This window comes from Botrytis porri, assembly GCF_014898465.1.
Source record: "Botrytis porri strain MUCL 3234 chromosome Unknown BPOR_011, whole genome shotgun sequence".
NCBI classification, from domain to species: Eukaryota; Fungi; Ascomycota; class Leotiomycetes; order Helotiales; family Sclerotiniaceae; genus Botrytis; species Botrytis porri.
Window position 1 is genome coordinate 544174 of NW_024066085.1, and position 25770 is coordinate 569943.

A 25770-nucleotide genomic window follows, 5' to 3' on the forward strand; every position below is an offset into this window, starting at 1 on the left:
AAAAGTCTAAATTATATATGAACTTTCTAATTCCGGAAACTATCCAACATCATAAGCGAATGAGAGGGTTCAAATTACTCGACTGGACACATCATTTGAGAGGCGTCCATTTTCGGATTTCAGATTAGACTATCCAAAACTTTATCCCATAGTCCCGTAAGTATGTCGGTCAAAATTTAGGATAAAACTCAGTCGCGCGTGCCATGAGCCAGTTAGTCTCAATTCCATAACTCTCCTTCAGTCTCTCTAAAACAACACTTCTCTCCCAGCTGATTTCCCATTTTTCTGAGGGCATCTCCCCACACTTATCTGTCACTTTGCCCTCAAATCTCGCTCTAATCCAATCCATCCATATCCACTGACTTCCCGTCATAGCCGAGTCGTGCGTAGTAGATAGTCTTATGAATTCCAACTCAGAATCATGATACTTCATAGCTATATAATAAACAGCCTTTTCCGTAAGGGTAAAATCGATGAGCTGGTCTTTCTCCTCATGGATAAACTAACAGCGGTTCACTGATTTCCTTGCCTCAGTTCATAATCAAATCATTATATTTGATAACCCATTCATTATCTCTCCACCCATGTCTTAGCAACTTTCCCCCAACCTCTCCCTCCAATGCCAATGGTGAGAATATACTCGGCCCACCGCTCCACCCCTCTCAATATCCTTATAAGCATTCAACGCAGCGAACCCCTCCTCGGTAAAAACATCCGAGTACTGAAATTGGGGAAACACATTCTTCAGACCTAGCATCATTACCGCCCAGACGACGGCTCCAATTGGATCAAAATTACTTCTAATGTCTGTTGTAGGACTAATTGCAACACCTCCAAGGTACCCTTCGATGTTTTCCTTAGCATGATGTTGTGCAATGGCCCAAACTGCACCTCCGCCTTGAGAATGACTAATTGATACAAACTTTGATCCTAGGGATGGAAATGCGGAATGAGCCGCCAAAATCGAATATATCACATCGTTTGCAGCAGCAGGGTTAGCGAGATAGTGCCCAGGTGGTGAATGATCGGTTGGTTCTGTGGCTGAGAGCAATAAGAAACACCTAGACCGGCAAAGTCAGTGGCAACCACAACATAGCCGGATAGGACTAGAAGATAGAACGCGAAGAAGTGCTGGTATAAATTTCGGAGGTGAGAAGGAGCGCATTCGGAGGATATACCGGAGGTACCATGGGCCCAGGCGACGATCTGGGAGCTACCATCTGAATTCCTTCGTGGGAGAAGAGCCCAAAGTATGTACACGGAGACAGGAACGGGGTCTCCGGTAAGAGTGAGAGATTGTGAGATGATACGCGAGATTGAGACGGAAGAAGGAAGAGAGTACAAGGTAGGATCGACAGTTTCTTGGACTTTTAGGAGAGTTCCTGGGAGTGAAGAGTCCGAAGGAGATTTCAGCACGAGCGTGTAGAAGGGATCGGTATGCACAGATCCGGTGACCCACATAGAGCGCTCAAAGTTGAGAGCCTCGAGTATCTCGGGTGCAAGTTCTGATTGTGGAAGTTGAGAGCTGGAAACTAAATCAGACTGAGACGCCATGATGATCAATCACTGACTGATTCTTGTGAAGTGGTAAAAGTTATGCAACTAGTAAAGAGAGTAGGGGAGTAGAGACGTGCAAAATTAACAAAGAACTGGCAGATGAAGTATTGAACCAGCAGAGACCAATTATTGGTGGCGGTGATAACTCAGCTCATTTTGGAAAAGCACATAAGCTATCGCGGCGAAGCAATATATCATGTCAACAACTGACACAGTGATTTTTACGGCATACAGCCTTCTGATTGCAAAACGGTGGTCTGGTTACTCACAAGTGAATAGTCAAAATTGATAGGCTTTTATACTACTATTTCTATCATCAGATCAGTCGGCCAATGCGCAGCATCGATATCGTTTGTTCTGGTACCAACGTTGTACTTCAATTCTACCTCTTTGTTCGGAAACCTCAAAATCGGTTTTACAGTTTTGATGTTTACTCCGACAGCCTTTGTTTCTCGGGTTTCGAAGAATTCATCGCGTAAAATACTCCTGCCTGTGCCTGATTTAATCAGGATCTGAAATAACCTGGGTACTGTATAGGTCATATTATGGTAGTGTCGGAAGACAGGTTTGCCATTCCTTGACCATAAATCCTCCCAGACTTCTTGTGGATACATGCCACATGAGTTGACAAGCCACTGGGAATAGTAATTCAGAGCCACATCCATATCGTAGGAGCCACCAGTTTCTGAGCGCTGTATCAGTGCTTGAAGGATTCCAACAATACCTGATACCCCAGCACAGTAATCAGAGTTTGGTAGGATGGGTGTGACAGGCTCATCGTTACCCATAGCTCGACCAAATTCCATAGAGACACCACAATTTGCATCGCTAATTTGTTACCACCCACTACGATATGACCAAGTACCATGCCATCCGTAACAATTTTCTCTTGCGATGATAATACCCCGACTTCTATCTTTGACTAGCTCGCGAATACCATCATTCCCGAGCCCGTATTTATCAAGGACTCCGGGTCTGTAACCAGTGACAACAACATCTGCGTCTCGGATCAATTCCTTGGCTTTCTCAAGATCATCCTTGTCCCTGAAGTCCAAATGAGTGTTCCATTTCTCCCAATTCAGATCACAGTGCAGTGAAGAGTAGTCTTGGAGATGCGGAGGAGTGATTCTCATGACACTTGCACCCAATTCTGCTAAACCCCTTGCGATTGTTGGAGCTGCGATGACTCGGGTGATATCAACGATTTTCAAGCCAGCCAAGGGTCGCTTTGGGCTTGTTTGCTCTGTTTCTGGCCACCAAATTGCAATTTGGGTGTTATTTGGATGATGCCTGATTTCAAATAATCCAACGTGAGCATTGGCTTTGCCATGCTCACTATTTTTGTATTCTTCCCTTGTCCAACATATCGTTCCTGCCTGTTTATACTCATCTGATGCTATTCTTTGCATGTCATCTGATTCTATCTTTCCTATCTTCTCTATAAATGGATTCCAAGACGCTTCGACGCTTGGTTGGTCCATATCATGAGGCAGTCCAATACTATCCAAGCTAGGATCTGGATTCATGCTTCCTAAAAGAAGTGAGCAAGTATGTCATCTGCAAAATCATTTGCAAGCACTCTTACCATGTTTGTGAAAGTACCTTCCATCTTTGGTCTCGTAAACGTTTGTACATGAGGCACGATGATGTGTTCCTTGTAATCTGTGAATGTCGGTTGAAGGGAACCATTTTGCAAGAAGTTTTCCATTTTCGGAATTCGGATCAACGCCGTTAAACAGGTTCGCCTTGACTCCTTCGTGGTCAATCTCCCACAATAAAGTAGACATGATAAAAAGTTGTGCATGATCGCTGTATTTATTGTTACTTGTTAACTGCTGATGCGAAAGCGAAGACGAAGACGGATGAGGTATGAGACCAAGGGGTAAGGGTGTGAATTTAGAAGACAAGACAGCGTCGCTATAGTAACCGATATCCCTACATCGTGCACGTCCCTATATCATACACGCTTTTTTAGCTTTCAAAAATATTAATATTATTATCTGAATATCACAACAATATATCTTCAGAAAGCTATATAGAGTTTACACTAAATTATATTAAAAACTAAGAATATTCTAAATACACCCAGATAATTCATTTATATAAAATCAATTATATTACACTTTCAAAACAGTATAAAGATAAAACCATTTCCTATAAGTGTTACGGAGGTACCCGCACCGCAACATGGATTATAAGATAAACCTAAGGCCTTGGTGTTGGAACCTACGAAAACAGCACTGTAGGGACAGTTGAATTGAAGGGTAACGAAAGATAGCGGTAACCAGATAAGTAATCAGTGATTAAAAGATAGGTACCTATCTTTTGTTATTACCTACTCTATAGTGGGCACAGGGTAAGCAGCAGTCACAGGTCGGCTAGAGAGCACAGGTTAGATAAGCGGTGGCACCATTACCAGTCACGGGATGGACATCACGTGATCAGGAAACCGACTTGTCGAAATCGGCTTTACGGTAATCGACTTGTCGATTCATAAGGTACGAAAATCTATATAAGGGAATGGGTTTCATTATAATGTAGAGCTTCGTGCTCAAGAACAATCATTAGTTTCATTACTATAGTTACGAGAATTGCAACCAGTTACAACCTTATTGAATTCCTACTTGAAGTCTAGTCTAAACCACCTCGAGAGAACTCTAGACACTTCCACGTGACCCTAGAGGCAGCTCCCGTAACACTTAAAAGTATTAGATGATTATTTATTGTTTGAGATTCTAAAATAAACTTGATCTTTTATATTCATTTTATTAACTTATATATCTTATAGATTATTTAATTCTTCTTTATAAATTAAGGTAGGTGGGAGAATTATATTGTTGGTAGTTATATATATTAAAAGAATAATGAACTTTTTCAATCTATTTTATTTAATTTTTATAACTCTATTTTTTTATATATATACTAATACTTATTATTCTCTTTATAGCTTTTCTAAAATCAATCAGAAATCTCTTCTTATTTTAATTATATATGTTTTTCAATATAATATTATATTTTATAATCGCTTTTACTAATTAAATAGATAAAAGAGAAAAATTAGTAAAAACTTTTTTAAATAGTATAAATCAACAATAATATAAAATAATATTAATAAGATTATAAAAATATTCAAATATATTTATATTATTGGCCTTAACATATAAATTATTAATACAATAAAGATATCAACTTTGAATACGACTTTTATATTGTTTAACAAAATTAATCGTCTAGTTCTTTCCTATACAACATCCTTTTATCTTTTCTATTAAATTTCTAATTATAGTATTTATGAAAAGTATAAATCTTTATATTAATTTGTTAATTTAATTTAATAAAATCTTCTTCTATTCTAATAAAAGATATTAATATGTATTAGTATAACCTATCTTATTGTTACGGAAGCTGCCTCTAGGGTCACGTGGAAGTGTCTAGAGTTCTCTCGAGGTGGTTTAGACTAGACTTCAAGTAGGAATTCAATAAGGTTGTAACTGGTTGCAATTCTCGTAACTATAGTAATGAAACTAATGATTGTTCTTGAGCACGAAGCTCTACATTATAATGAAACCCATTCCCTTATATAGATTTTCGTACCTTATGAATCGACAAGTCGATTACCGTAAAGCCGATTTCGACAAGTCGGTTTCCTGATCACGTGATGTCCATCCCGTGACTGGTAATGGTGCCACCGCTTATCTAACCTGTGCTCTCTAGCCGACCTGTGACTGCTGCTTACCCTGTGCCCACTATAGAGTAGGTAATAACAAAAGATAGGTACCTATCTTTTAATCACTGATTACTTATCTGGTTACCGCTATCTTTCGTTACCCTTCAATTCAACTGTCCCTACAGTGCTGTTTTCGTAGGTTCCAACACCAAGGCCTTAGGTTTATCTTATAATCCATGTTGCGGTGCGGGTACCTCCGTAACATTAAGCTTAATTAATTTACAAAAGTTTTTCAATATTATACATATTTAAAAGTAGATAAAAGATACTGACTATTGATTGTAAATAATTATTCTAATTATATTAATATGAAATTTATATTAAAATATAACGAATTAAAAATTATATTATTAATTCTATCTTTTCACTCTATATATTAACTACAATCACTCGATATGGACTACTTCCTTCCCCTTTTGATAAATTATAATATAAAACTCAACAATTGGATATATAAAAATGGAGGTTTAATTAGTATATCGAAACACAACTTTTAAGCTATCTTTAAAGTGGCTTGGGCTCAATTTACAATTTCTCATAATATACTACAATCCTTCGAAAAAGCAGATATTTATCCACTCAATAAGGAGACTACTATACCTAACATAAAATCAAAAAGAACTATTATATTATCTATATCGATATGGCTTATAAAGAATAAATTTAAAACATTATATACATCAAAAACTTTATATCAATTTAAATTAGAATTTTAATGAAATCAGAATCTCGAAATCATTTCAAAGCTTTTTAAAACTGCTTTTACTAATATAACTAAAACTGATATTCAATTATATAGAACAAAAAGTTTAGAAGAGGTTTTAAAAATAAAAAAAATAAAAGGATTTGTTTCAAATATTTAAACCTTATAGGGAAGAAGATTAATAATGCTTTTTTATACTCCTCCTTTCAAATTAAAAAAGTTAGGATCTTTTAATTAGAAAAACGTTTATTATAAAACAGAAAAAGGAAGCTAAGATACAAGAGAAGGCTAATAAGAAAGTTAAAAAAGAAAAGAAGGTAATTAAAGCTAAAAAGAGAGTAGTACAAAAGAAGGTGGATTGTCAATTTATAAAAGATATTAAAGAGGAGATTAAAAGAGCTTATAAATCAATAGGATTTTTTATTAAAAAAGATTTAAAGTTTTAAAAAGGTTTATATACTATAGATCTAATATTTAAGAAAGCTATAAAGCTCTTTAATATAATAATAATGAATAAATTAATAATAAAAAAAGGGGAAGGAGTTATACAATCAAAATGAAACTAATAGATTAAGGTTTTTATAAGATTTAAATAAGAAAGTTTTAAATCTTCTTTTTTAATTTATTATATTTTATTATACTTTTAAATAACTTATAGCTTTATATCTTATTAAATATATTTATTATTAAATATTAAAGTTATTGTAGAATAAGTTTAAAAACATGTATAATATAGAGACGTGCACGATGTAGGGATATCGGTTATCATTACTCACGTGTTGATGATGACTTCTTTCGGCTCCACACCATATTTCTTTCTCAACAGTGATAAAAGCATTGTTGCTTCCAAAGCTTTGATTGAAGATATATTCTCAGCAAATCGCCAGTTTATTGGTAAAGTTGGAGCATCCTCTCCTTCGAACTTGATCTTCCTGCCATGATCCAAAAAGTCCTTCGGCAGGTTGGGAATGATGGTGGGATTCTTCAATTTCCTTGTTGGAAAACCTTTTTGCTCTCTTCTGGTACTGAATACATGATCTTCTTGTTACATTGAATGAGTGACAAACAATGCTCAAGAAGGTACCTCCCACCGGAAGCTCTTTATAGGAGTACTCATACTGACAGAGTGGCAGCCACTATATCAAACTTTCTAACAGGTTGCAGGAGCCCATCATCGGACCTCGGCTTAAGTGATTAGTTACCCATATTCTTACTATAAGAAAACGATCAGACAATGAGTTGACTGACACAAAAGAACCTCTGGGCTGTCGTGTTCCTGACTGAGTCTTCAAAGTCGATGATGGTTTCACGAGAAATTTCCTATTTGGGACTTGGGATGGAATAAACTCTGTGTTTTAGTATGAGCCGCAGATCGGCCGCGTGCTATTACTCCACAATCTAGTATCAACCACAGAGAAAGAAGATTCGCCTCTCCGTCATTGCCTCAGTGACTTGTTGCTACTTGTTTCACAATGATCGCTAGAAGTATGTGTTGTATATCAAACACTACACATAACTTAGTTGTGGTCATGGCTGCAAATCTCGACGGCAGATCCTCTTCATCCGCTCGCATAAGAACTACCCAACGCATCATCACCTGCAGTAGTCTCAAAACTCGATATTAACTACAAGTCACCGAGCCACCGAGGTTGGTTGATGAAAACCTACGTAGCCAAACTCATATATCGGCTTTATGTGAAATTGATACCTTCAGATTCGTCTTTTTTCCTTCCCCTTCTCTATTAATACCTTCCAATATCCATGTCTTGTCAATCGGAGCCTAGCTTCGATGCTATGGTGAGGACAAATGAAACGCCAATCTATAGGGCATTTCAACCCAGAAGACCCGTCAGAGTTGCTAATTGTTCAGGTTACTTATGTTCGTGATTTTTGATATGAGTTCCTGAGAAAGACACTGACCCTCCCCCGAGGTGATCCCGCTTATAGGATGTACGAACAGATTTCACATGGGAATGTTGACTTCGTCACCGGTGACTACCTTGCAGGTATGACATGGATGTGTAAGGAGCATGATCGAAACTAATAAAATATGGGAAGAGATGAATATGGCCGAGAATGCAGAGGCACATAGAGCTGGAAATCATCCAGGATATATCTCAACTGCTCTAGAGGGATTGTCTCGATCCCTTGAATTGCTAGCCGAGAAAAAGACAAAGGTTGTTATCAACGGAGGAGCTTTGAATCCCGAAGGCTTAGCAAGAAAAGTTGATGAACTTGCCAAACAACGCGGAATTGCTCTTAAAATTGGCTGGGTCTCTGGGGATGACCTGATCTCACATACCGGATCGGATATAGCCTCCTTACGTGGGGATTTACCGAAACACATTGATTCATGGAATCTGGATCTACAATTGCCGGCCAATATCTTCTCTTTTTTGGAAGATAGATCGATTCCTATTGTTTTAAGTAATGCTTATCTTAGAGCTCATGCTATTGTTAAGGGTTTGCGTGAAGGTGCCGATATCATAATCTGCGGGCGGGTTTCTGACGCGTCTTCTGTCATTGCCGCTGCATGGGTAAGTTTACTAATACTTACGATTTTATTCACATTGTTCCTTCCTCGGCTTCCTTTGAAACAGTCTATATTTTATCTCGTGAAACTGTTCTGATCATAGGCATTCACTGACTGCAGAATGCTGTAGTATTTGCTGTAGTATTGGCACTCGTGGTCAGCAACTGAATACGACTCTCTTGCTGGGTCCTTGATCCCCAGTCATCTAATACAATGTTCAGCCTATGTAACTGGAGCCAAACTTTCCGGCTTCACTAAATACGACCAGGAAATTTTCATTAATCCAGGATTCCCTATTGCAGAAATCGAAGCAGATGGTTCTTGCACGATCACTAAACATGAAAGTACTAGTGGGATGATTACTTCTGATACTGTCGTGGCCCAATTTCTCTATGAGATTCAAGGTAATCATTACCTGAATAGTGATGTGACTGCCGTCCTTGATGACATATCTGTCTCTCAAATATCGGAGAACCGGCGAGTGTCACAAATTTACCTCCAATTTGAAGATTCGTTACTAATGTAATGATAAAAGTGTCAAAGTTACCGGTGTTATTGGTCTTCCGCCACCTCCAACAACCAAAGCAGCAAGATTTTATCATGCCGGATATCAATGCCAAATTCTAGTAAACGCAACAGGTTATGGTACCAAACAGAAATGAGCTCTGTTTGAAAGGCAGATGAGAAGAAATTACAAATCGCTTGAATTGATAAATCTTTTGAGCTCTTGGAATTTCAACCGTAAGATTCCCTTTGCACCTACAATTTCTTTGAATAAACTAGTTACTGATTATATAGCATCGGTGCACCCGAAACGAACCCTTCGACACAACTCAGCAGCACAACTTATTGTCGTGTATTCGCCGAAGCCATCGAAGCTGTAATCCTCCAAGGCTTAGTCAAAGCCCTCTCCGAGATATCTCTTCAACACCTCTCAGGTTTCCATGCATCCCTCGATATGTGTACTGCGACCCCCAAACCCTTTATGGCATACTATCTAGCGCTTTTTCCTCAAGATGAACTTGATGAACAAATGCATATCATCAGGTCCGATAATGAAGTACAGACATTTAAATGCGGACACCCACCAGAATATCAACCATTTACTAGTCGTGCGACATACGATCCTGTCTCCCCAACCTCTCTCCACATTTGGACCTTCAAAAATTGTCAGACTAGGCGATATAGCACTCGCTCGCTCTGGCGATAAAGGCGCAAATCTCATCTGCTGGATATTCATCCCTTCATCCTCTAATCCCAAACTATGCACCTGGCTTCAGAACCATTTCAGTCGTTCAAAAATGCAAGAATTGTTGGGCGAAGAATGGAAAGAAGGATACGTGATTGAAAGAGTCGAGTTTCCGGCAATAATGGCGGTGCATTTTGTGATCTATGGGTATTTGGGGAGAGGTGTTAGTAGTAGTAGTCGGCTGGATTGTCTGGGAAAGGGGTTTACTGATTACTTGAGGGATAAGTGGGTTGAGGTTCCTGTGGAGTTCTTAGGATAGCTTGTTTCTACACAGAGAGCTAAAGATACAGGGAGGGTATGTGAATACTTTCCTATCCAATTTAGACACTTTTCAATCATCAGTTGGACCCCCTCATACAGACTCTGCAAAAATGAGACTATCAATCCTATCCAACTCGCTAACAATGACAATTACTCCCAACCTTCGCACTTTCGCCTCCCTCACACAACCTCGCAAAACTCCAATCCTCCATACCAAACGACACAACCACAGTTAACAATATATGTTGAATCGAAGAAAGCAAAAGCAAAAAATGTGCAAAAAAACATACAACAGTGGGGATTCGCTGGTGGTCACCCACCCAACTACTAATCCACCGATCTGAAGCTTGTGTATGGCAGAGCGGACGGGATGCCCAATTCTCTTCAGTCTATGGTCGTATGTGACTGGGCTTCGTTTTTGTTGCATCATATTCGGATAATGTTGTTGAGGGGCTCGGGTATTGGATGGTACTTGTTAGTCCGCTGCTTTGGGGATCTTTGACGCTTTCTCATTCGTAGGAGTAAGGTGTATAATTATAGTAAGTGGCAATTAGGAACTCTTATAAGATCAGATAAACTTAAAGATTCAGAGGGGGGAAAGTACATGGGATTGGGATTTAGAATTGAAGATAGATACTAGCTAGAATTGAATGAACTATTCTCCCCCATGTGCCTCTGATCAAAGAATAGAGAAATGTAATGCGAAGATCTTCATTTACGCCATTGTATAAAATCTTGAAAAGGATATCACCCTTAGCACCAGTGCACCTACTATCTGAACCCAAGACCTTTCCATAACCCAACCTAATCCATACGCATCAAATTAAGCTTTCTTGAATTTCTCCCCTGAAATCATAGGTCCAATAAGCTCTATCAAGTAAGATTTTCCCTTGCCAACTTTCACCATCAAACTAGGAATTCTCCAACCAAATATCTGTCCGACGCCACCTCCATTTCCAATCGGTACGAATATTGTTTCCTTCATTGGTTTGAATTCCTGTTGGACGGGAAATCCAGTTCCAGAGCCCCCAGCAATCATTTTCCATACCGAGCCCAACAATCCGGGAGTTCGCTCCGCAGGCTTCTTGACGCCAAGATCGGTGGCAATATCGACAGCGAGAGAAGAACATAATGTTGCAAGCATAGGGTCCATTTCCAAGGCTGAGTTAGTACTTCCGGCTACGAGATCTCCTAATACATAAATACCCTTCACATCGTCTGAACCATTTCCCTTGACGCGGAAGTAGGCATCGCGTGTGATGACGCGACCTGATTCATCGAGCCATGATTTCGATAGGAATTCACTATTGGGTGTTCCTCCAGTAGCGTCAATATAGATATCGACATCGCGTTTACTACCATCGCTGAGAGTTAAGGTAGTAGGGGAAACGCCCGGCTCGGCAGGGTTTGTACTTTCAATGCGGACGTCATTGATAACCTCGACGTGAACAATATTTTCGAGATATTCTTGGGCTCGTGCACTAGTTGCCGGTTTGACTCTCGAAAGGACTCTGTTGGCACCAGAGAGAAGTGTAACTTTACAGGTCGGATAATTCGATGCAATTTCTCCGGCGGTTTCAACACCGACTGCGCCACCTCCAGCTACGAGGACAGTTTTTGCGGTGGGGAGAGCAGTGTGTAATGCACTCAACGCGGTTTTTGTGTGGGATTCTGAACCGTGGAGTGACCAGAGTGGGGATTTGGAGGTTGTTCCAGTGGATATAATGAGAGAGTCGTAGCGGATTTGTCTCGTTGTTTCTGTAGTTCCATTGCCCGTTGATATGGTGACGGTTCGCGTTGCGGGGTCCAAAGCCGCAGCCACGCCTTGGATTAATTCAAATTGCGAGGCGTCGTATCTTGAAAAGGCCTCGGACAATGGTACGAATATTTTTTCATGGGGAATTAAAGTTCCATTGATGAGAGCTCGTGGACTGGCGATCTTGAAGAAGAATGATGTGTTGGGGGTGATGAGTGTGATGTGATAAGATTTTGTTTGATCGAGACGATGGAGCTGAGGTAAAGTTTGACGAAGGAGTTGATGGACGGCGTTGACTCCGCCGAAGTTTCCACCCAGAATGACTACCTCGTGGGCAGTGGTGTTGGAGGACATATTGAAGGTATTCGAAAATGGATTGAAAATGGGAAGGGTGAGGTTGAGGTTGAGGTTGAGCTTTGAATATCTGAAGGTCTGTTAGCTATGGAAATCTGGGGTTTGTAGGTCGATGTGGGTTGATTGTCGATTGATTGAATGTAGAGTTAGAGGAAGGTAGTACCTGATATTCTAGGCTACTGAGCGTCCTTTGGATGATTCTCTAGATGAATTCTTTGAAGACTTTGACCTCGAGAAATTATATTTACATTAACAAGAATGAATTGAGGATTGACGTGTACTTATAGTCAAGCGTTGCTGCTCTCAGACTGGTAAAAGGACTTCGCGGGGCACGGATTTATCAATTACTCGAGCGTGAACCTATTTATATATCCAGTTACTCCCCCTTACTTCATCATGAATAACACCTGCCTACAAGTCTATCTAGGTCGTTTATCAATGATTGTCATCGCCATAACAAGTCAGAAAGTCTATTGCGCGACTATTTAAATGTTACCGCGATGGTTCGCCAATCAGAAGCATTTCCGCCGAGAATCATGGTCTCCGGCTAACGCATCCTACTGCACTCATCTTACAATACCTTGCTTTTATCATTTCTTTTTCGCAGGTGTTTGAACACGATAGGATAATATAGATCGGCCAGTTCAGCCGCCACAAAAAGAAATGTTGTTAAAGGTGTGCCGACCACCGTGTAGTCCTTTGGATAGTGGAAATATCTCCAGCAATACGTCAAAATTGCAGATGCTGAACCAATGAAACGACAAAACCTATTTGTCCTGGTTAGCACAGAGAGAAGAGAATGCCAAATCATCAACCATACAACTCACCAAGTCTCAATGGAATGACCACTTGTATGACCTCTCTCCATCAACTGCACAACTGAGGAAATCCCAAGGAACATCTGAAGAACAAACGCCGACCAAAACATTGCATCCATATCGTCCCTGTAAGTCTCCGCAAAGGCCCAATGCAGAACCACCATCATGCCAATACCTCCCCCAAGAATCGTGTTCAAATTTCGAGATATCATGGGAGCATGATTCCACTGGTTTGGCCCAAATTTCATTGTAGTATGCACAAGAAAGGCATCTATAATGAGCCAGGGAACGAAGACGAGGATTTGAGTCAGGGTGAATGGAAGGCGGAAGCCATAGACTATCTCCCACCCTATGTTTGCACAGCTGTTGTATCCTGTTAGTCGGAGCGATATATGGAGTGATGGTGTTTACAGTGCAATGATAGGCATCCCATAAGATTCATCTCGATACGCTTGTCGAATGTATAGAACATATGCAATGGTCCAAAAGAACCCCGTCGAAAGTATGAGAGCATCTTGGAATTGGAGGTAATACAGTGGAGGTTGATTGATGGTATCGATGGCACTGAGAGGAAGATGGATATTGAAAGTCATCTTGAATATCACGATGTAACCAGGAAGTGATAGTGTCACGTATATCTATCAGTCTGTATTTGATTTCCCACTTTTGAGAAGCCTCAAAACATACGTTGCATCCGACGCATCGACCAATCAATCACTGTCGGAAATCTACCATGAATTTTGCTGGCTGGACTCATTTATCTCTATACCAGTATAGCATTCAACCAAGAGACGAATTTCGCCGAGATTACAAGCAAATGCAACCTTCAAAAGAGGAACGTTCATCTGGTGCATCAAACAAATTGGAGACCTCATCTACAGTCTACAAGACAATAGGCACACATATCACGTGAGCTGCCACGTATTTTGTTTCTCGTGACTTCCATGCACCCCATTTATATTATATGACATTTAACTTACCTGTCTTTGAAACATCAATAATCTCATCATAACCTTAACCTTCCGCTGTCTAATAATACGCATCTTTCCATTCACGATGACCTCCTCAGAAGTATCACTTTTTTCAAACGATTTGATCTCCGAAGAATGTCAAAATACCCTCCCGGAAGGTTATAAATTCCGTGCACTTCAACGCTCGGATTTCCATCATGGATATCTAGGTGTTCTTCGAGATTTAGCATATGTAGGACCCATTACCGAAGAGCAATGGGAAGAAAGATTCGATGCGATGAAGAAGTGTGAGGGTACTTATTATGTGTTGGTGATTGTGAAGGAGAAGGGGGGTGAGGGTGATGGAGAGTTTATTATGGGAACTGGGACACTGGTTGTGGAAATGAAATTGTGAGTGTTTTTTATTTCGAACAGACAGTGGTGAAAAGAGCGGAAGGGCTAATGTGTCATTGGTGAAGCCTTGGAAATTTGGGTCTGCAAGGTCATGTAGAAGACGTGTGTATCTCGGCGGATCATCAAGGACAGCAGTTTGGAACGAAACTTATCAAGGCCTTGGATCATATTGCCTCCGAGAGAGGTTGTTATAAGGTGAGTTTATCATATTCCATATCAAGCTTCCAAAATACATCAGTAGCTGATCATATCACAGAGTATACTTGACTGTGGTTCTAAAAAGGTAGCCTTTTACGAAAAGTGTGGTTATGAAGGGAGAGGGTTTGAGATGCATCATTACCATGATCCTGAATCGGAGGCTGCATTGAATGGAGTTTGATTCCAACAAATTGTTTGAGAGGCCTTAGGAATGGTGTTTTAATGTTCACGGAGTCTAGTGGCTGTGAGGAAAGTATCAAATGCTGTAAATAATGGTATCAGAATTCATTTTGCTCAACCTCGCCACGTCCAACGATGTCTTTTCTCAATGATTTTTTCTTCTTTTGAATATTTCTACCTTTCCTTCAACTATTACTCAGACAATTGATTCGACAGATTCATTGTAGTATTCTAACGGGCACATACGTATTTCATCACAACAGAGCCAGAGTGGTTTCATACTCTGTGGTCTGATATTAAATTGCGTCAATAGGTATTGATAGCTCTCAATAAACATCAATCGTCCAAACCTGACTTCTGATATCTTACTGGAAAAAGCACATCGACGCATTTTTCTGCACCTCCCAGACTCTCAAAATCTTAGCTTCATGCGGCATCACATCCACAGTATATGGAACATCATAAAGACCCTCCTTCTGTTTCCACAAATCACGAATTCGATAATGATCCCAAGTCATAAGAATATCCCGACGAGGACTAAAACTCATTTCCGCCGTGAAAGTTCCACGGTTGAGTAACGCGATAGCATAACTCCCATCCGCCATTTCTTTGGCATAAACTTGAAGATCTCCATCAGCTTCGTAGCCCACACCCACTGTTTGGGCTGATATTCCAAGCGGATCTTGATTTATCTGAATGATTTCTTGATTGGTGAGAGTTTGAAGTTCATAAGTATCCAACTTCCTTACATCCGATCCAATGAGTAGAGGTGAAGCTACCATTGCCCACATACTGAAATGCGTCCGATATTCAATATTCGACGCGCCCGTTCCAACAAGCTGAGTCGAATTCCCATTGAGACCAATGATTAACATATCATAATCATTCCAATGACCCGGACCCGAATATTGCACCAAGTCATTTCCTCGATCAATCATGTCCAAGACGTCGAAATAGTACTTTTCCCGATTTCCAGGATAGTTGAACTCATCAGAAATATCCTGACCGATGCGCCATTGGTTTGCTCCTTCATCGGCGGCCCATTCCCAGATATCGGCCCAACCGCAATGACATGCGTGGTATACGATGGGACGACCACTTGCTAGGAGTGCTTTGGACATTTTCAATACAATTTCTTGAACTATGAATTTGGGCGCATCTTTGTGGGAACAACAACTATGGTTGTCAGAAAGTTTTCAAAGGTATGCTCGGAGAGAGAGGGAGCCTACCTATCATATTTTAAATGGTCAATTCCCCAACTAGCAAACATATCTGCATCTTCTTCTTCGTACCCAAGACTCCCCGTATACCCAGCGCAAGTCTCATCACCCGGACCCGAATAGATGCCTAATTTAAATCCTCGTTCATGCACATAATCGGCTACGGCTTTAATTCCATTTGGAAATTTGACAGGATCGGCTTCGAGAGGGTGAGCGGATCGGGGTCCTTTGTATCGCTGCCAACCATCATCCAAGTTCACATATATATAGCCGGCGTCCTTTAGACCATTGGAGATCATGGCATCGATAGTGGACTTGATGAGGTTCTCGTCGATCGAATCACCGAATTGATTCCAGGAGCTCCAGCCCATGGGAGGGGTGAGAGCGAGACTATTGTTCAGGGGCGGGGAAAGTGGGGGATCAGGACCTGGTGAGCATTCTTGGGCGGTTGAGGAAGTTGTTGTTGAACTTTGAGAGGATGAAGATGTATTCAGAGCGAGAACGTGAATGAGAGATGCTGTTTGTAGAAACCAAGGAATCATGATTTTCACGAGAAAAAACATTGCAATGATTCTTTCTTCCTTTTCAATTAGAATTGTATTCAAGTACACTTATCTCGCGACTTTATGAGGAAATTCGTTTCTCTCTTCGAATCTACTTTATTAATGTATTTTTCTCGGTACAAGACTATTCATATACATATCAGAGACAGCAGAATACAGCTCGTAGAATCATGCCCAAGAAAAACATAAAAACCTCCCGCAAATCAGAACATCTACCCCGCAATCCTTCACGGGTCGTACAACATATATCAAAGTAACAGCCAAGACCATTCTCTATATAATGGCTAGCTGTCCCTTCCCCAAACATCCAACTTTAGTATTCCGCACTTGCGGCTGGATGTCCCGTGCACCTTGGCTGCAGGAAAATCGATACCAAGAGTATCACTGACTGCAAGTCGTTGTATCAATCAGCAGTACGATGTAGGTAGAAATGAATTGCAACGTCAAAATTCCACACCGTCTGGATCGCTTGTAACGTATCATTGAATAGATTTGCGGGGAATTGAGTCCACCAGTAGATACAAACTCAATATGAACCAAGCTCCGCTCTTAATACACTATTGATGTATATAGGAATAGCGATAATGATAAGTAAACGTCCTGAAGACATACCCGCCTTCTTCTATTCGTCAAGACAGACTGCTGACTCAGACTGAACACAAGCATGTTTCCGACTTCGGTACATAACTCCAAACGAACCCAATTCAATACTTCAACTACCATACCAAACGTCGTCAAGTTACCTATCTACTTTCCTAATTCAGTTGACCGTTCCTTGATGTCTCTCTATAGTTATCGGTTTGCCGGGAGTGCCAAGACCGCGGGGATTGATTGGGTTTCCCCACATGCACTCGCTCCCATTTATGGCTCCATGGGAACGGTACACCCACCCCCATTTTGGTAATCTGATCTCATATCATATCATAACGTCGCATCCCGTATCTGCAGAGATATGAGTTGCAGCTTATCATCGATAAGTATCTATGGATGGATTAGTTTCTTCTGCTTTCGCAAGTGCGATAAGATTTCACGATATAATGAGGGGGATCCCTCTTTTCATATAATATACTATGATATGATTCCAACGGGTATGTTTGAGGATACATAGTGGGTGACGATTTACGGATATTGAATATTGGACATTGGATATTGCACATCAAACGACAGCAAACTTCGAGATCAGTTCCACGTTCCAAGGAAGCTGGTTTGATCTTCAACTTCCTCATCTACTCAACATCATCAAACCCCAGGAATCAAGATGCAGAAATCAGAAGACATGGCCACAAAGCCACACCTCCAAGATGTATCTCTTCCCATCGACCCTCCGCATCTCCCCAACAAACAAACCCATCTCGATGCGCAAACTGCGACGGAAATCGAACATTCCATGTCTTTTCGCGATGCGCTTCGTCTCTATCCCGCTGCGATAGCTTGGTCTGCATTTTTCTCGCTCGGAATAATCATGACGGCTTTTGATCCCCAGTTACTGGGGAGTTTATATGCGACCCCTGCTTTCCAGAAGGATTTTGGATATAGATACAAAGGAGAGTATATCGTGAGCGCGCAATGGCAGACGGCGTTGGGAATGGGCAATCCGATTGGACAGGTGGTGGGAGCGTTACTTGTTGGGTATCCGATGGAGTGGTATGGAAGGAAATGGGTGGGTTTTCGAAATCTTTACAAGCGCGAAGGATTTGATGTGAGGTCAAAGCTAACTTTGGTATTGCTAGACATATATGGCATGTGTATCCGGTACTGCAGCATTTATCTTCGTGCAATTCTTCGCGCGCTCTCTCCCTGTTCTGCTCGTTGGGGAACTTATCGGCGGTCTCATCCTAGGCACATATACGACCATTGCCCCTACCTACGCATCGGAAGTATGTCCCATAGCGCTTCGCGGTCATCTAACTTCGTATGTCAATCTTTGTTTCGTGATGGGTCAACTTATCGCAAATGGAGTCATTGCTGGAACATCCCGTCTCGATAATCATTGGGCATATAGTGCTCCCTTTGCAATTCAATGGCTCTGGCCTCTTATTATTTTGATCGGTATCCCTTTCGCGCCTGAATCGCCCTGGTGGCTAGTCAGGAAAGATAGACTTGAAGAAGCAGAGAAATCGTTGGATAGATTGTCATCGAAGGAAATCAATAACAAATTGGTTCTGGCGATGATGATTGAGACGGATAGATTGGAGGTGGAAATGGAGACAGGAACAACTTATTGGGATGTTTTTAACAAGACTAATATCAGGAGAACAGAGATTGCAATTGCAGTGTTTGTGACGCAGGTTTTCAGTGGGATTTACTTAGTGGGCTATGCGGCCTACTTCTTTCAACGTAAGTCTTCTCTCTTCTGATGTTGTATTCAAGGTCTTTTTGTTGAAAGTACATCCGTTTTTGCTATTGGGATACTCTGTGAAGAACTAAATGATAATCTACTAACTCAATGTTCTAGTTGCCGGTCTCGCTGGATCCAAAGCATTTGATATGAGCGTGGGATTTCTAGCTGTTGGCTTCGTAGGAACCCTTTTGTCATGGATTCTGATATCAAAATTCGGTCGACGACGTATCTACAACATCGGACTCGCGTTACTCACCACCATTATGTTTCTTATTGGGATTCTGGATTGTGTACCAAATTATGTGAATCGTCCAGGTGTCATCTGGGCACAATCGACCCTCATGATCGTTTGGAATGGTATCTTTGATCTTAGTGTTGGCCCCGTTTGCTACACGATTTTCTGTGAGGTATCAGCGACTAAAGTTCGTTCGAAAACTATTGCTGTGGCTACGGCGATGCAAGCACTTGTTGGGATAGTTATGACAGTTGCCATTCCTTATATGATTAATCCGGACCAAGCAAATTGGAGGGGAAAGATTGGATTTTTCTATGGTGAGTAAACTCTTTTGTTCTATCATTTTTCACAACCGAGGAAGAAACCGATTGGTGGAGGTATTGCTTATCATTATTCACAACTATAAATATCGAAAAGAGTATAGTGACTGACGATTAGACAGGTGGTTGTTCGGTATTTTGTCTTATCTGGTGTTGGCTCAGAGTTCCCGAAACCAAGGGAAGGACGTACGAAGAATTGGATCTGATGTTCGCAAGAGGTGTCAAGACGAGAGATTTCAAACATTACAAAATCGTGTAATGTATATCCACTCCAGTCTGACTCGTTGATGGAATTAAAAATAGTACTTTCCGTTGCAGATATACTAGTTTCGTCTTGTTTCGTTTTCATTTTCACCACTGTACATTTTGAAGGATCATCTCGTGCATGGTTGATGAAATTGAACGTATTTCAATTATGTTTATCGTCAGTGAGTGCATTGAAGGCCTGCTTGCATTAACTCTACAACTTATGAATTGTTACAATTTCTGAGGAACCCTAGTTTTATGATCTTCACAATCCCAAGGCACAATGAGTAGATTTTGAAATGGAAGTTGAAACCCCAGAGATCGGCCAAGAAAGGTTGAGCGATTTAATGCAATATCAATCAAATTACTCGTAGTTCATCGACATGACACGACACGACACGACACGACATGCACGACACAGCACGGTAATCAAGATTGACATCATTTGTGTCGGCCAATCCGTCTGTCGGGTATTTTTGGTCCAATCCTGTCAATTTTGTCATTCCTGTCAATTCTGTCCTTCTCGAGAGTCGTCGTCATATGTTCCGGGAGTCCGGAGGATTGATGGGCGATGATGTTCCAAGTTTTTTTAAGATTTATCGATACCCAGCCAGGTCCGTCCAATACCTACGTAGATGCAGAGGTAAAGGTAAAAGAAGGAAGGTTATCCGGAGTTTCGTCCACCAATCTTCGTGCCAATGTGAAGATTTACGACTTCGAACTATGAGTTGTAAGTTGTAACCTTATCTAGGCGTAATAGTAAAGAGAGTTTCAACGGCAGATGAAGAAAAAGGAAGAAAGAGGAAGAAAAAGGAAAAGATGTCCATGGCCGTTGCAACCCGAGATCTGAAGCGGTTAGAGCCTCAGGCGTATTTACATGATTAGTAATCAGCTGCAGTCATATCGGTGCTAAACAAGCCTTTTCCGAGCACCGAGACGATGGTCACGTTATTCTCAAGAACCACGATTGGTCATGAATTTTATTAAGTTTTTCGTCGTGTTTTCTAGCGTGTCATATCATTTCTAAATTCTAATCTAACGTCTGCAAACGAAAGCTAATAATGCCTTGGTAAGCCTTACCCATAGCCAAGGCATTACCACTATGGAAATTTTATACTGCGGAATGAAGATCAAAGTCCAAAGTATAATAATCTATACGAAGCTTTCTTTCATACTATGATCCCGGAAGGAAACACCCACGCTTTACCTCAATGGTTCTTTGCCCCCCCCTCCCCCCCTCCCCCCCTTCATCACGCATCAACTTCGATTCCGATGATTCCCCAAAATGAGGGGGGGGGATAACAATCACTCGAGCCACTCGAGCCACGGCGGATATCGCGTCAAGGCTGCGAGCGATTGGGAAAATGTGAGACCATTTTCATCTACTCTACCCCATAGATAGATATGCTTATGTCTCAAAGATAGATGATCACATCGGTTTACCAATTCCGGATTTCGTCTCGGTTTTCTTATCTACGGAGTACGAACACACTGCGTGCTCGGTATCTTATTATACTTTCGCCTCAATGAACTGAAAGGAACGGGGTGGATACAAGACGGTGAATGGATGGAAAAAAACACCTTCAACCATTTCAGGTTACTTTTCGTCTAAAGGCGGCCCGAAGAGGCTGCGGGAGTTGTCGAATCAAGCTACTGACTCGCATGATCTGCAACGTAAGGCGGAAGCAGTCAGGTACACGCTTGAAAAATTTACATCAATTTACTCCAGATTTGGATGTTGGAGAAGAGAGAAGTCAAACGTGGTGACTTTGGAACATCGTGTTGATTACTTGCATCAGTGATCAAGTCCAATCCAACTCATACTGTTGGCACAATTGATATCCTCAAGGTATGGCATGCAATACCACGCACTACCCCAGATTCAATACCCTTGAATTAGTCAAAACGTACATGTTCAATACCGAGATCACACTGGAAAATAATCAAATTATGGCGAATTCATGGAGACCGTTGGTCACGTCGCCTCGCCAAAACATAATAGTTACTTTTTAGTGGAGTTGCAAAGCAACAGATGGTCCACTGTCACTGATGAAACCCCATGTAAAAGAATTTTACTTACGTCTTGGGAACCACCTTCCAACATGGTCTTACCATTCGCACTGACGTTCCCCTCATTGAACTTACTTGAATTCAATAGAAATTGATTGCCAATCTTTGGCTTATCTCGGTGTCGAGCGTGTCTAGCCCCGTCCAGAAACCCTACATATTTTCGTCTCGTTTCCACATCTATAGTGTTGTTTTGCCATCTTTCAACTCTCTTTCAACACTCAGCTACTCCTTCCTCAACTAATAGCTTCAATCCTTTATTCTTGTTCCAACGCCAATCATTAGCATTTGAAATCGACAGCAACACATCTCGACTGTTGAGAAAAGACCACAGACAAATATCTGCGAACGAATCATAAAAATTTGCAAATATGGATCCCGAAAAGGCAACTATGAATAAAGCCACCAAGGATGATATCACAGCCGCCAACAATGTTCGAGGTAACATCAGGGCGGACGATCAGTCCTCTGATATGAAGGTAGCAGAGGTTCTCGATGCTTTTGGTAATGAGGAAGGCGCAGAGGTTCAATGTAAGCTTCTTTACTCCTTGATTGGCGAAGACTTAGCTGACAGTATCATCAGACAAAACCATGACTTGGTGGCAAGGAGCAATTGTTATGATTGCTGAAAATATCTCACTTGGTATCCTTTCTCTACCAGCTGTTTTGGCCAAGGTTGGTCTTATTGGTGGTCTCATCTCGATTCTTGCTCTCGGTGTTTTCACTACATATTCTGGTTACATCTTGTGGCAATTCAAAATGCGATATCCTCAGGTATGTTAAACTCTCGGAGTGATAATTGAAAACTTTCTAGTCTCTAACCAATCTTTAGGTTACAACCTATGTAGACATTGGTGGTATCTTGATGGGAAGCTGGGGCAGAGAAATCGTTGGTGCTGCTTACGTCATTTACTGCATATTCTGCATGGCCTCGCATCTTTTGACTTTTACCATTGCCATGAATGTTCTCACGAACCATGCAACTTGTACTATTATCTGGGGTGTTGTTGGATTGGCTGTTTTCAGTTTCCTCTCCTTGAACAGAACTCTTAAGAATGTCTCGTTCTTATCCATTGTTTGTAAGTTTTGCCAAGTCCTCCTCCATTACCGAATGCGCTAACAACTGCAATAGCATTCACCAGTATTCTTTCCGCCGTCATCCTCACTATGGTTGCCTTGGGCGTTTCGCCAAAAGCAGCCGCCGCAGACATGAAGGGAACTTACAGCCCATCTTTCCCAACCGCTTTCAACAGTATTTCCAACGTCGTTTTCGCATATGGTGGCCACGTTGCTTGGGTCAGCTTCATTGCTGAACTCCGCGATCCAAAGGAATTCCCAAAGTCTCTCATCCTCCTTCAAACTGTCGATATCAGTCTTTACTTCGTCGCTGCTCTCGTTATTTACAGATATGCTGGTGAAGATGTCGCAAGTCCAGCTCTTAACAGCAACAGTCCTATTGTTCGCAAGGTTGCATGGGGAATCGCTTTACCAACAATCATCATCGCAGGAGTTATTTTTGCTCACGTCACTGTTAAATACATTTACATTCGACTTTTCTCCGGAACCAAACACTTGAACAGCCGAGGATTGGTTGCCACGGGAACTTGGGTCGCTCTTGCTTTCGGAACATGGACCGTAGCGTGGATTATTGCCGAATCCATTCCCGTCTTTTCCGATCTCCTCGGTTTCATTTCTGCTCTGTTCGCTTCTTGGTTTTCTTATGGTCTCCCTGGTATTTGCTGGTTTTATATCAACTGGGGATCATGCATGCAAGGGTCCAAGCAAATCTTCTTGAGTTTCGTTAATGTTGTCTTGATCATTTTAGCGTGCATTATGTGTTTTGCGGGTTTATACGCTAGTGGTTATTCTATGAACTTGGATACTGCTACTTCTCACGGTGCTTGGTCTTGCGCGGATAACCAACGTTAATTTGGTTATCTTTGGGTTATATTATAGCATTTGCATTGCATTGCGTTGCGAGGTCTTATTTATTTTCTTGGGAAAAGCAATTGAGAAGCGAAAAGCACAAACAAAAAGCAAAAGCATGATACGCAATAGGGAATTTCACATTGATGGAGGCTTTTTATTTGTTCGTGATATCGAATTCCGGTTTCTATGATATGGGCAAATTGGGTGTCTTGGGAGTACAAATTTTGGGACGGAGAGCATTCTCACTTGAATGAATGAATGGACAGGGTCGAGGTGGATTCGAATGGTCGACCTTTTTTGTATATTATCGGATAATGGTGTGATGAGAATTGTGGTGTGATGAGTAAATTACACAAACGAATGGAGAGTTATTCGTTTGAATGAATGGTCTCTTGAGCGGTGGTGATGCGGTGGATGGTAGTAATTTTGTGAGGATATATTAATGTAGTACCTAGTTTCAAAAGCAGAAAATACACTCTCTCCTCGATGAGATGAGATGTGAACTACAATCTTCTAGCTGGCGAGAACGGAATTTCTCGCATGTATGTAGCAGCAGCAGCATCTTCCCTTCTTCGTTCTCCGGATTCGGAGACAGCGAGAGAGAGAAGAAAGCAGAAAGTATATCATAACGAGAATGAAGATGCAACATGTCAATAACACAGAAACCACTTCCTGAAGATCTGGCTGACTTTGAGGAATTCCATCCATACCTCTATACATATCCACGGGTGCGCACTACAGAGTATGAAGTGCTTAGATCATAACCCAAATCCCCATACTAACCTACCTTGATATCCGGATCATTAAACTTCCTCTCTCCCTTCCTCCTGCACTGAACCGTACCATAGTATCATACCCCAAACCATACCCACCCACCACGTTACCACCTCACCATCTCACACCCTATACATCATCTCTACCCACCCATCCATCCCTACGCACCCCATACTCCATACTCCACACACTACAATACGATGTACACAATACATAGCACATGACCACTCCCCCCTTGATTCCCCTCCCCATCCCATCTCCCGACCACTGCATCCCTGCGCCACGATATACATGGACACGGTAGAAATTAGAATATTCCTAGCGTCTTCTCCCCTCATCCCATCCCATCCCATCCCACTTTATGCCGCTGTCATTATTCATAAGCATTTATTTTCCCGAGTACCGGGACTTGGGAGGTACCGTGTTCTGTAGGGTTCTGATTTCTAATGTACAGAGGACGCTAATGAATAATGGATACTGAATAAGTTGATTAAGTTCCCGAATATTGATTACTGAGGTATTCAGATCCCTGTTTTTTTTTTCTTTTTTCTTCGAGAATGAGGATGTGGGGTGAGGTGGGGTGGGGATGCTTGCTCCACTTGTGTGGAGGTTTTATGATTTGGTGGGAATTCTTACGCAAATATATAACAAAACGGAGAGGTGGAGAATATATCAAAATAACCATGTCAGGTCGCTTAGCTCAGTTGGTTAGAGCGTGGTGCTAATATCTTCTCTTGTTCCTTTAGGATGAAATGGGTCTGGCACGCCAAGGTCGGCGGTTCGAAACCGCCAGTGATCAGTCTTTTTTGAGTTTTTGTTTTGTGCAGAGGGGAGGGAGAAGAATTTACTTTGCTTTTGCCGGTCCGTATGCATTACGAAGTATGGAGTTGAGGTTTAATGGCTATGAGATGGATAATTAAGGAGATTTTTTGATATTGTAGGGTGGCAGTCTTTATTGTGATTGAAAAAATGGTTGGATTGGTAAGTAAGTTAGTCTATGTAGATGATAGTAAAGGTATTTAGAAGTGGATGAAAGGGATTCTTTTGAATACTGATGTCTACTGGTGATTGGGATTAGGGGTTTGGCGTTGTTAGTTTGGGTGTGCTTTGTAGTGATGTGCTGAAGTTCTGGTGTTGCGAAGGGGCTCTTGAGTTGTTGTATTTTAGCCTACTCTATTCAGTCGAGCCGCTGCAAATTTCTTGGTTATGGATAATCGTGATTTTGCCAATGATATAATTCTCCATAGACTCTCTGAATCGAATTCATTGTAGAACTGACTTCTTTTCTCTTATTCATACGTCGTACATACAGGGTTCCTTTTCGACAATAATCTGTCCTATATTGAATCAATTAACGAGATGCTGTTGGTATGAA

The 25770-nt window shown here is 41.3% G+C and overlaps 11 protein-coding genes across 11 annotated transcripts; 6 read left to right on the top strand and 5 right to left on the bottom strand.

Annotated features, from left to right (window-relative positions):
* Nucleotides 1–169: 169 nt before the first annotated feature.
* EAF01_008184 (uncharacterized protein) lies at nucleotides 170–1554 on the bottom strand (the record flags this gene model as incomplete). Its single annotated transcript, XM_038916440.1, has 3 exons — nucleotides 170–502; nucleotides 641–1035; nucleotides 1062–1554. The coding sequence occupies 3 exons, from the start codon at nucleotides 1552–1554 to the stop codon at nucleotides 170–172; spliced, it is 1221 nt and encodes a 406-aa protein (XP_038767802.1).
* A 299-nt stretch (nucleotides 1555–1853) lies between these two features.
* Nucleotides 1854–3344, bottom strand: EAF01_008185 (uncharacterized protein; the record flags this gene model as incomplete). The annotated part of the gene is made up of 3 exons (XM_038916441.1): nucleotides 1854–2281; nucleotides 2423–3088; nucleotides 3143–3344. The coding sequence occupies 3 exons, from the start codon at nucleotides 3342–3344 to the stop codon at nucleotides 1854–1856; spliced, it is 1296 nt and encodes a 431-aa protein (XP_038767803.1).
* A 4404-nt stretch (nucleotides 3345–7748) lies between these two features.
* EAF01_008186 (uncharacterized protein) lies at nucleotides 7749–9182 on the top strand (the record flags this gene model as incomplete). Its single annotated transcript, XM_038916442.1, is given in 5 exon segments — nucleotides 7749–7866; nucleotides 7919–7993; nucleotides 8046–8524; nucleotides 8663–9042; nucleotides 9056–9182. 5 exon segments carry the CDS (start codon nucleotides 7749–7751, stop codon nucleotides 9180–9182), a joined length of 1179 nt encoding a protein of 392 aa, XP_038767804.1.
* An 18-nt stretch (nucleotides 9183–9200) lies between these two features.
* Nucleotides 9201–10028, top strand: EAF01_008187 (uncharacterized protein; the record flags this gene model as incomplete). Its single annotated transcript, XM_038916443.1, is given in 3 exon segments — nucleotides 9201–9400; nucleotides 9414–9480; nucleotides 9582–10028. The coding sequence occupies 3 exon segments, from the start codon at nucleotides 9201–9203 to the stop codon at nucleotides 10026–10028; spliced, it is 714 nt and encodes a 237-aa protein (XP_038767805.1).
* An 825-nt stretch (nucleotides 10029–10853) lies between these two features.
* Nucleotides 10854–12140, bottom strand: EAF01_008188 (uncharacterized protein; the record flags this gene model as incomplete). The annotated part of the gene is made up of 1 exon (XM_038916444.1): nucleotides 10854–12140. One exon carries the CDS (start codon nucleotides 12138–12140, stop codon nucleotides 10854–10856), a length of 1287 nt encoding a protein of 428 aa, XP_038767806.1.
* Nucleotides 12141–12711: 571 nt separating this feature from the next.
* EAF01_008189 (uncharacterized protein) lies at nucleotides 12712–13925 on the bottom strand (the record flags this gene model as incomplete). Its single annotated transcript, XM_038916445.1, has 3 exons — nucleotides 13370–13925; nucleotides 12968–13321; nucleotides 12712–12907 (listed from the first exon to the last, which is right to left on the bottom strand). Exons 1-3 carry the CDS (start codon nucleotides 13549–13551, stop codon nucleotides 12712–12714), a joined length of 732 nt encoding a protein of 243 aa, XP_038767807.1. The 5' UTR covers nucleotides 13552–13925.
* EAF01_008190 (uncharacterized protein) lies at nucleotides 13692–13871 on the top strand (the record flags this gene model as incomplete). Its single annotated transcript, XM_038916446.1, has 1 exon — nucleotides 13692–13871. The coding sequence occupies one exon, from the start codon at nucleotides 13692–13694 to the stop codon at nucleotides 13869–13871; it is 180 nt and encodes a 59-aa protein (XP_038767808.1).
* An 89-nt stretch (nucleotides 13926–14014) lies between the features above and the next one.
* On the top strand, nucleotides 14015–14701 carry EAF01_008191 (uncharacterized protein; the record flags this gene model as incomplete). Its single annotated transcript, XM_038916447.1, has 3 exons — nucleotides 14015–14319; nucleotides 14388–14517; nucleotides 14579–14701. The coding sequence occupies 3 exons, from the start codon at nucleotides 14015–14017 to the stop codon at nucleotides 14699–14701; spliced, it is 558 nt and encodes a 185-aa protein (XP_038767809.1).
* Nucleotides 14702–14821: 120 nt separating this feature from the next.
* Nucleotides 14822–16577, bottom strand: EAF01_008192 (uncharacterized protein). The gene is made up of 2 exons (XM_038916448.1): nucleotides 15930–16577; nucleotides 14822–15876 (listed from the first exon to the last, which is right to left on the bottom strand). The coding sequence occupies exons 1-2, from the start codon at nucleotides 16481–16483 to the stop codon at nucleotides 15066–15068; spliced, it is 1365 nt and encodes a 454-aa protein (XP_038767810.1). The 5' UTR covers nucleotides 16484–16577; the 3' UTR covers nucleotides 14822–15065.
* Nucleotides 16578–17147: 570 nt separating this feature from the next.
* EAF01_008193 (uncharacterized protein) lies at nucleotides 17148–19861 on the top strand. The gene is made up of 4 exons (XM_038916449.1): nucleotides 17148–18143; nucleotides 18214–18820; nucleotides 18939–19376; nucleotides 19502–19861. Exons 1-4 carry the CDS (start codon nucleotides 17742–17744, stop codon nucleotides 19636–19638), a joined length of 1584 nt encoding a protein of 527 aa, XP_038767811.1. The 5' UTR covers nucleotides 17148–17741; the 3' UTR covers nucleotides 19639–19861.
* Nucleotides 19862–20861: 1000 nt separating this feature from the next.
* On the top strand, nucleotides 20862–24286 carry EAF01_008194 (uncharacterized protein). The gene is made up of 5 exons (XM_038916450.1): nucleotides 20862–20991; nucleotides 21047–22223; nucleotides 22276–22466; nucleotides 22525–22771; nucleotides 22825–24286. The coding sequence occupies exons 2-5, from the start codon at nucleotides 22064–22066 to the stop codon at nucleotides 23619–23621; spliced, it is 1395 nt and encodes a 464-aa protein (XP_038767812.1). The 5' UTR covers nucleotides 20862–20991; nucleotides 21047–22063; the 3' UTR covers nucleotides 23622–24286.
* Nucleotides 24287–25770: the final 1484 nt, after the last annotated feature.

Excerpts from the sequence above, each read along its gene's own strand:
- EAF01_008194 (XM_038916450.1), top strand. The coding sequence starts at position 22,064 with ATGGATCCCGAAAAGGCAACTATGAATAAAGCCACCAAGGATGATATC. Across the intron at positions 22,467-22,524 it reads TCAAAATGCGATATCCTCAG|GTTACAACCTATGTAGACAT; the intron begins GTATGTTAAACT and ends ACCAATCTTTAG. Across the intron at positions 22,772-22,824 it reads CTCGTTCTTATCCATTGTTT|CATTCACCAGTATTCTTTCC; the intron begins GTAAGTTTTGCC and ends CAACTGCAATAG.
- EAF01_008193 (XM_038916449.1), top strand. The coding sequence starts at position 17,742 with ATGCAGAAATCAGAAGACATGGCCACAAAGCCACACCTCCAAGATGTA. Across the intron at positions 18,144-18,213 it reads AGTGGTATGGAAGGAAATGG|ACATATATGGCATGTGTATC; the intron begins GTGGGTTTTCGA and ends TGGTATTGCTAG. Across the intron at positions 18,821-18,938 it reads TGCGGCCTACTTCTTTCAAC|TTGCCGGTCTCGCTGGATCC; the intron begins GTAAGTCTTCTC and ends TCAATGTTCTAG.
- EAF01_008192 (XM_038916448.1), bottom strand. The coding sequence starts at position 16,483 with ATGTTTTTTCTCGTGAAAATCATGATTCCTTGGTTTCTACAAACAGCA. Across the intron at positions 15,877-15,929 it reads GACCATTTAAAATATGATAG|TTGTTGTTCCCACAAAGATG; the intron begins GTAGGCTCCCTC and ends TGACAACCATAG.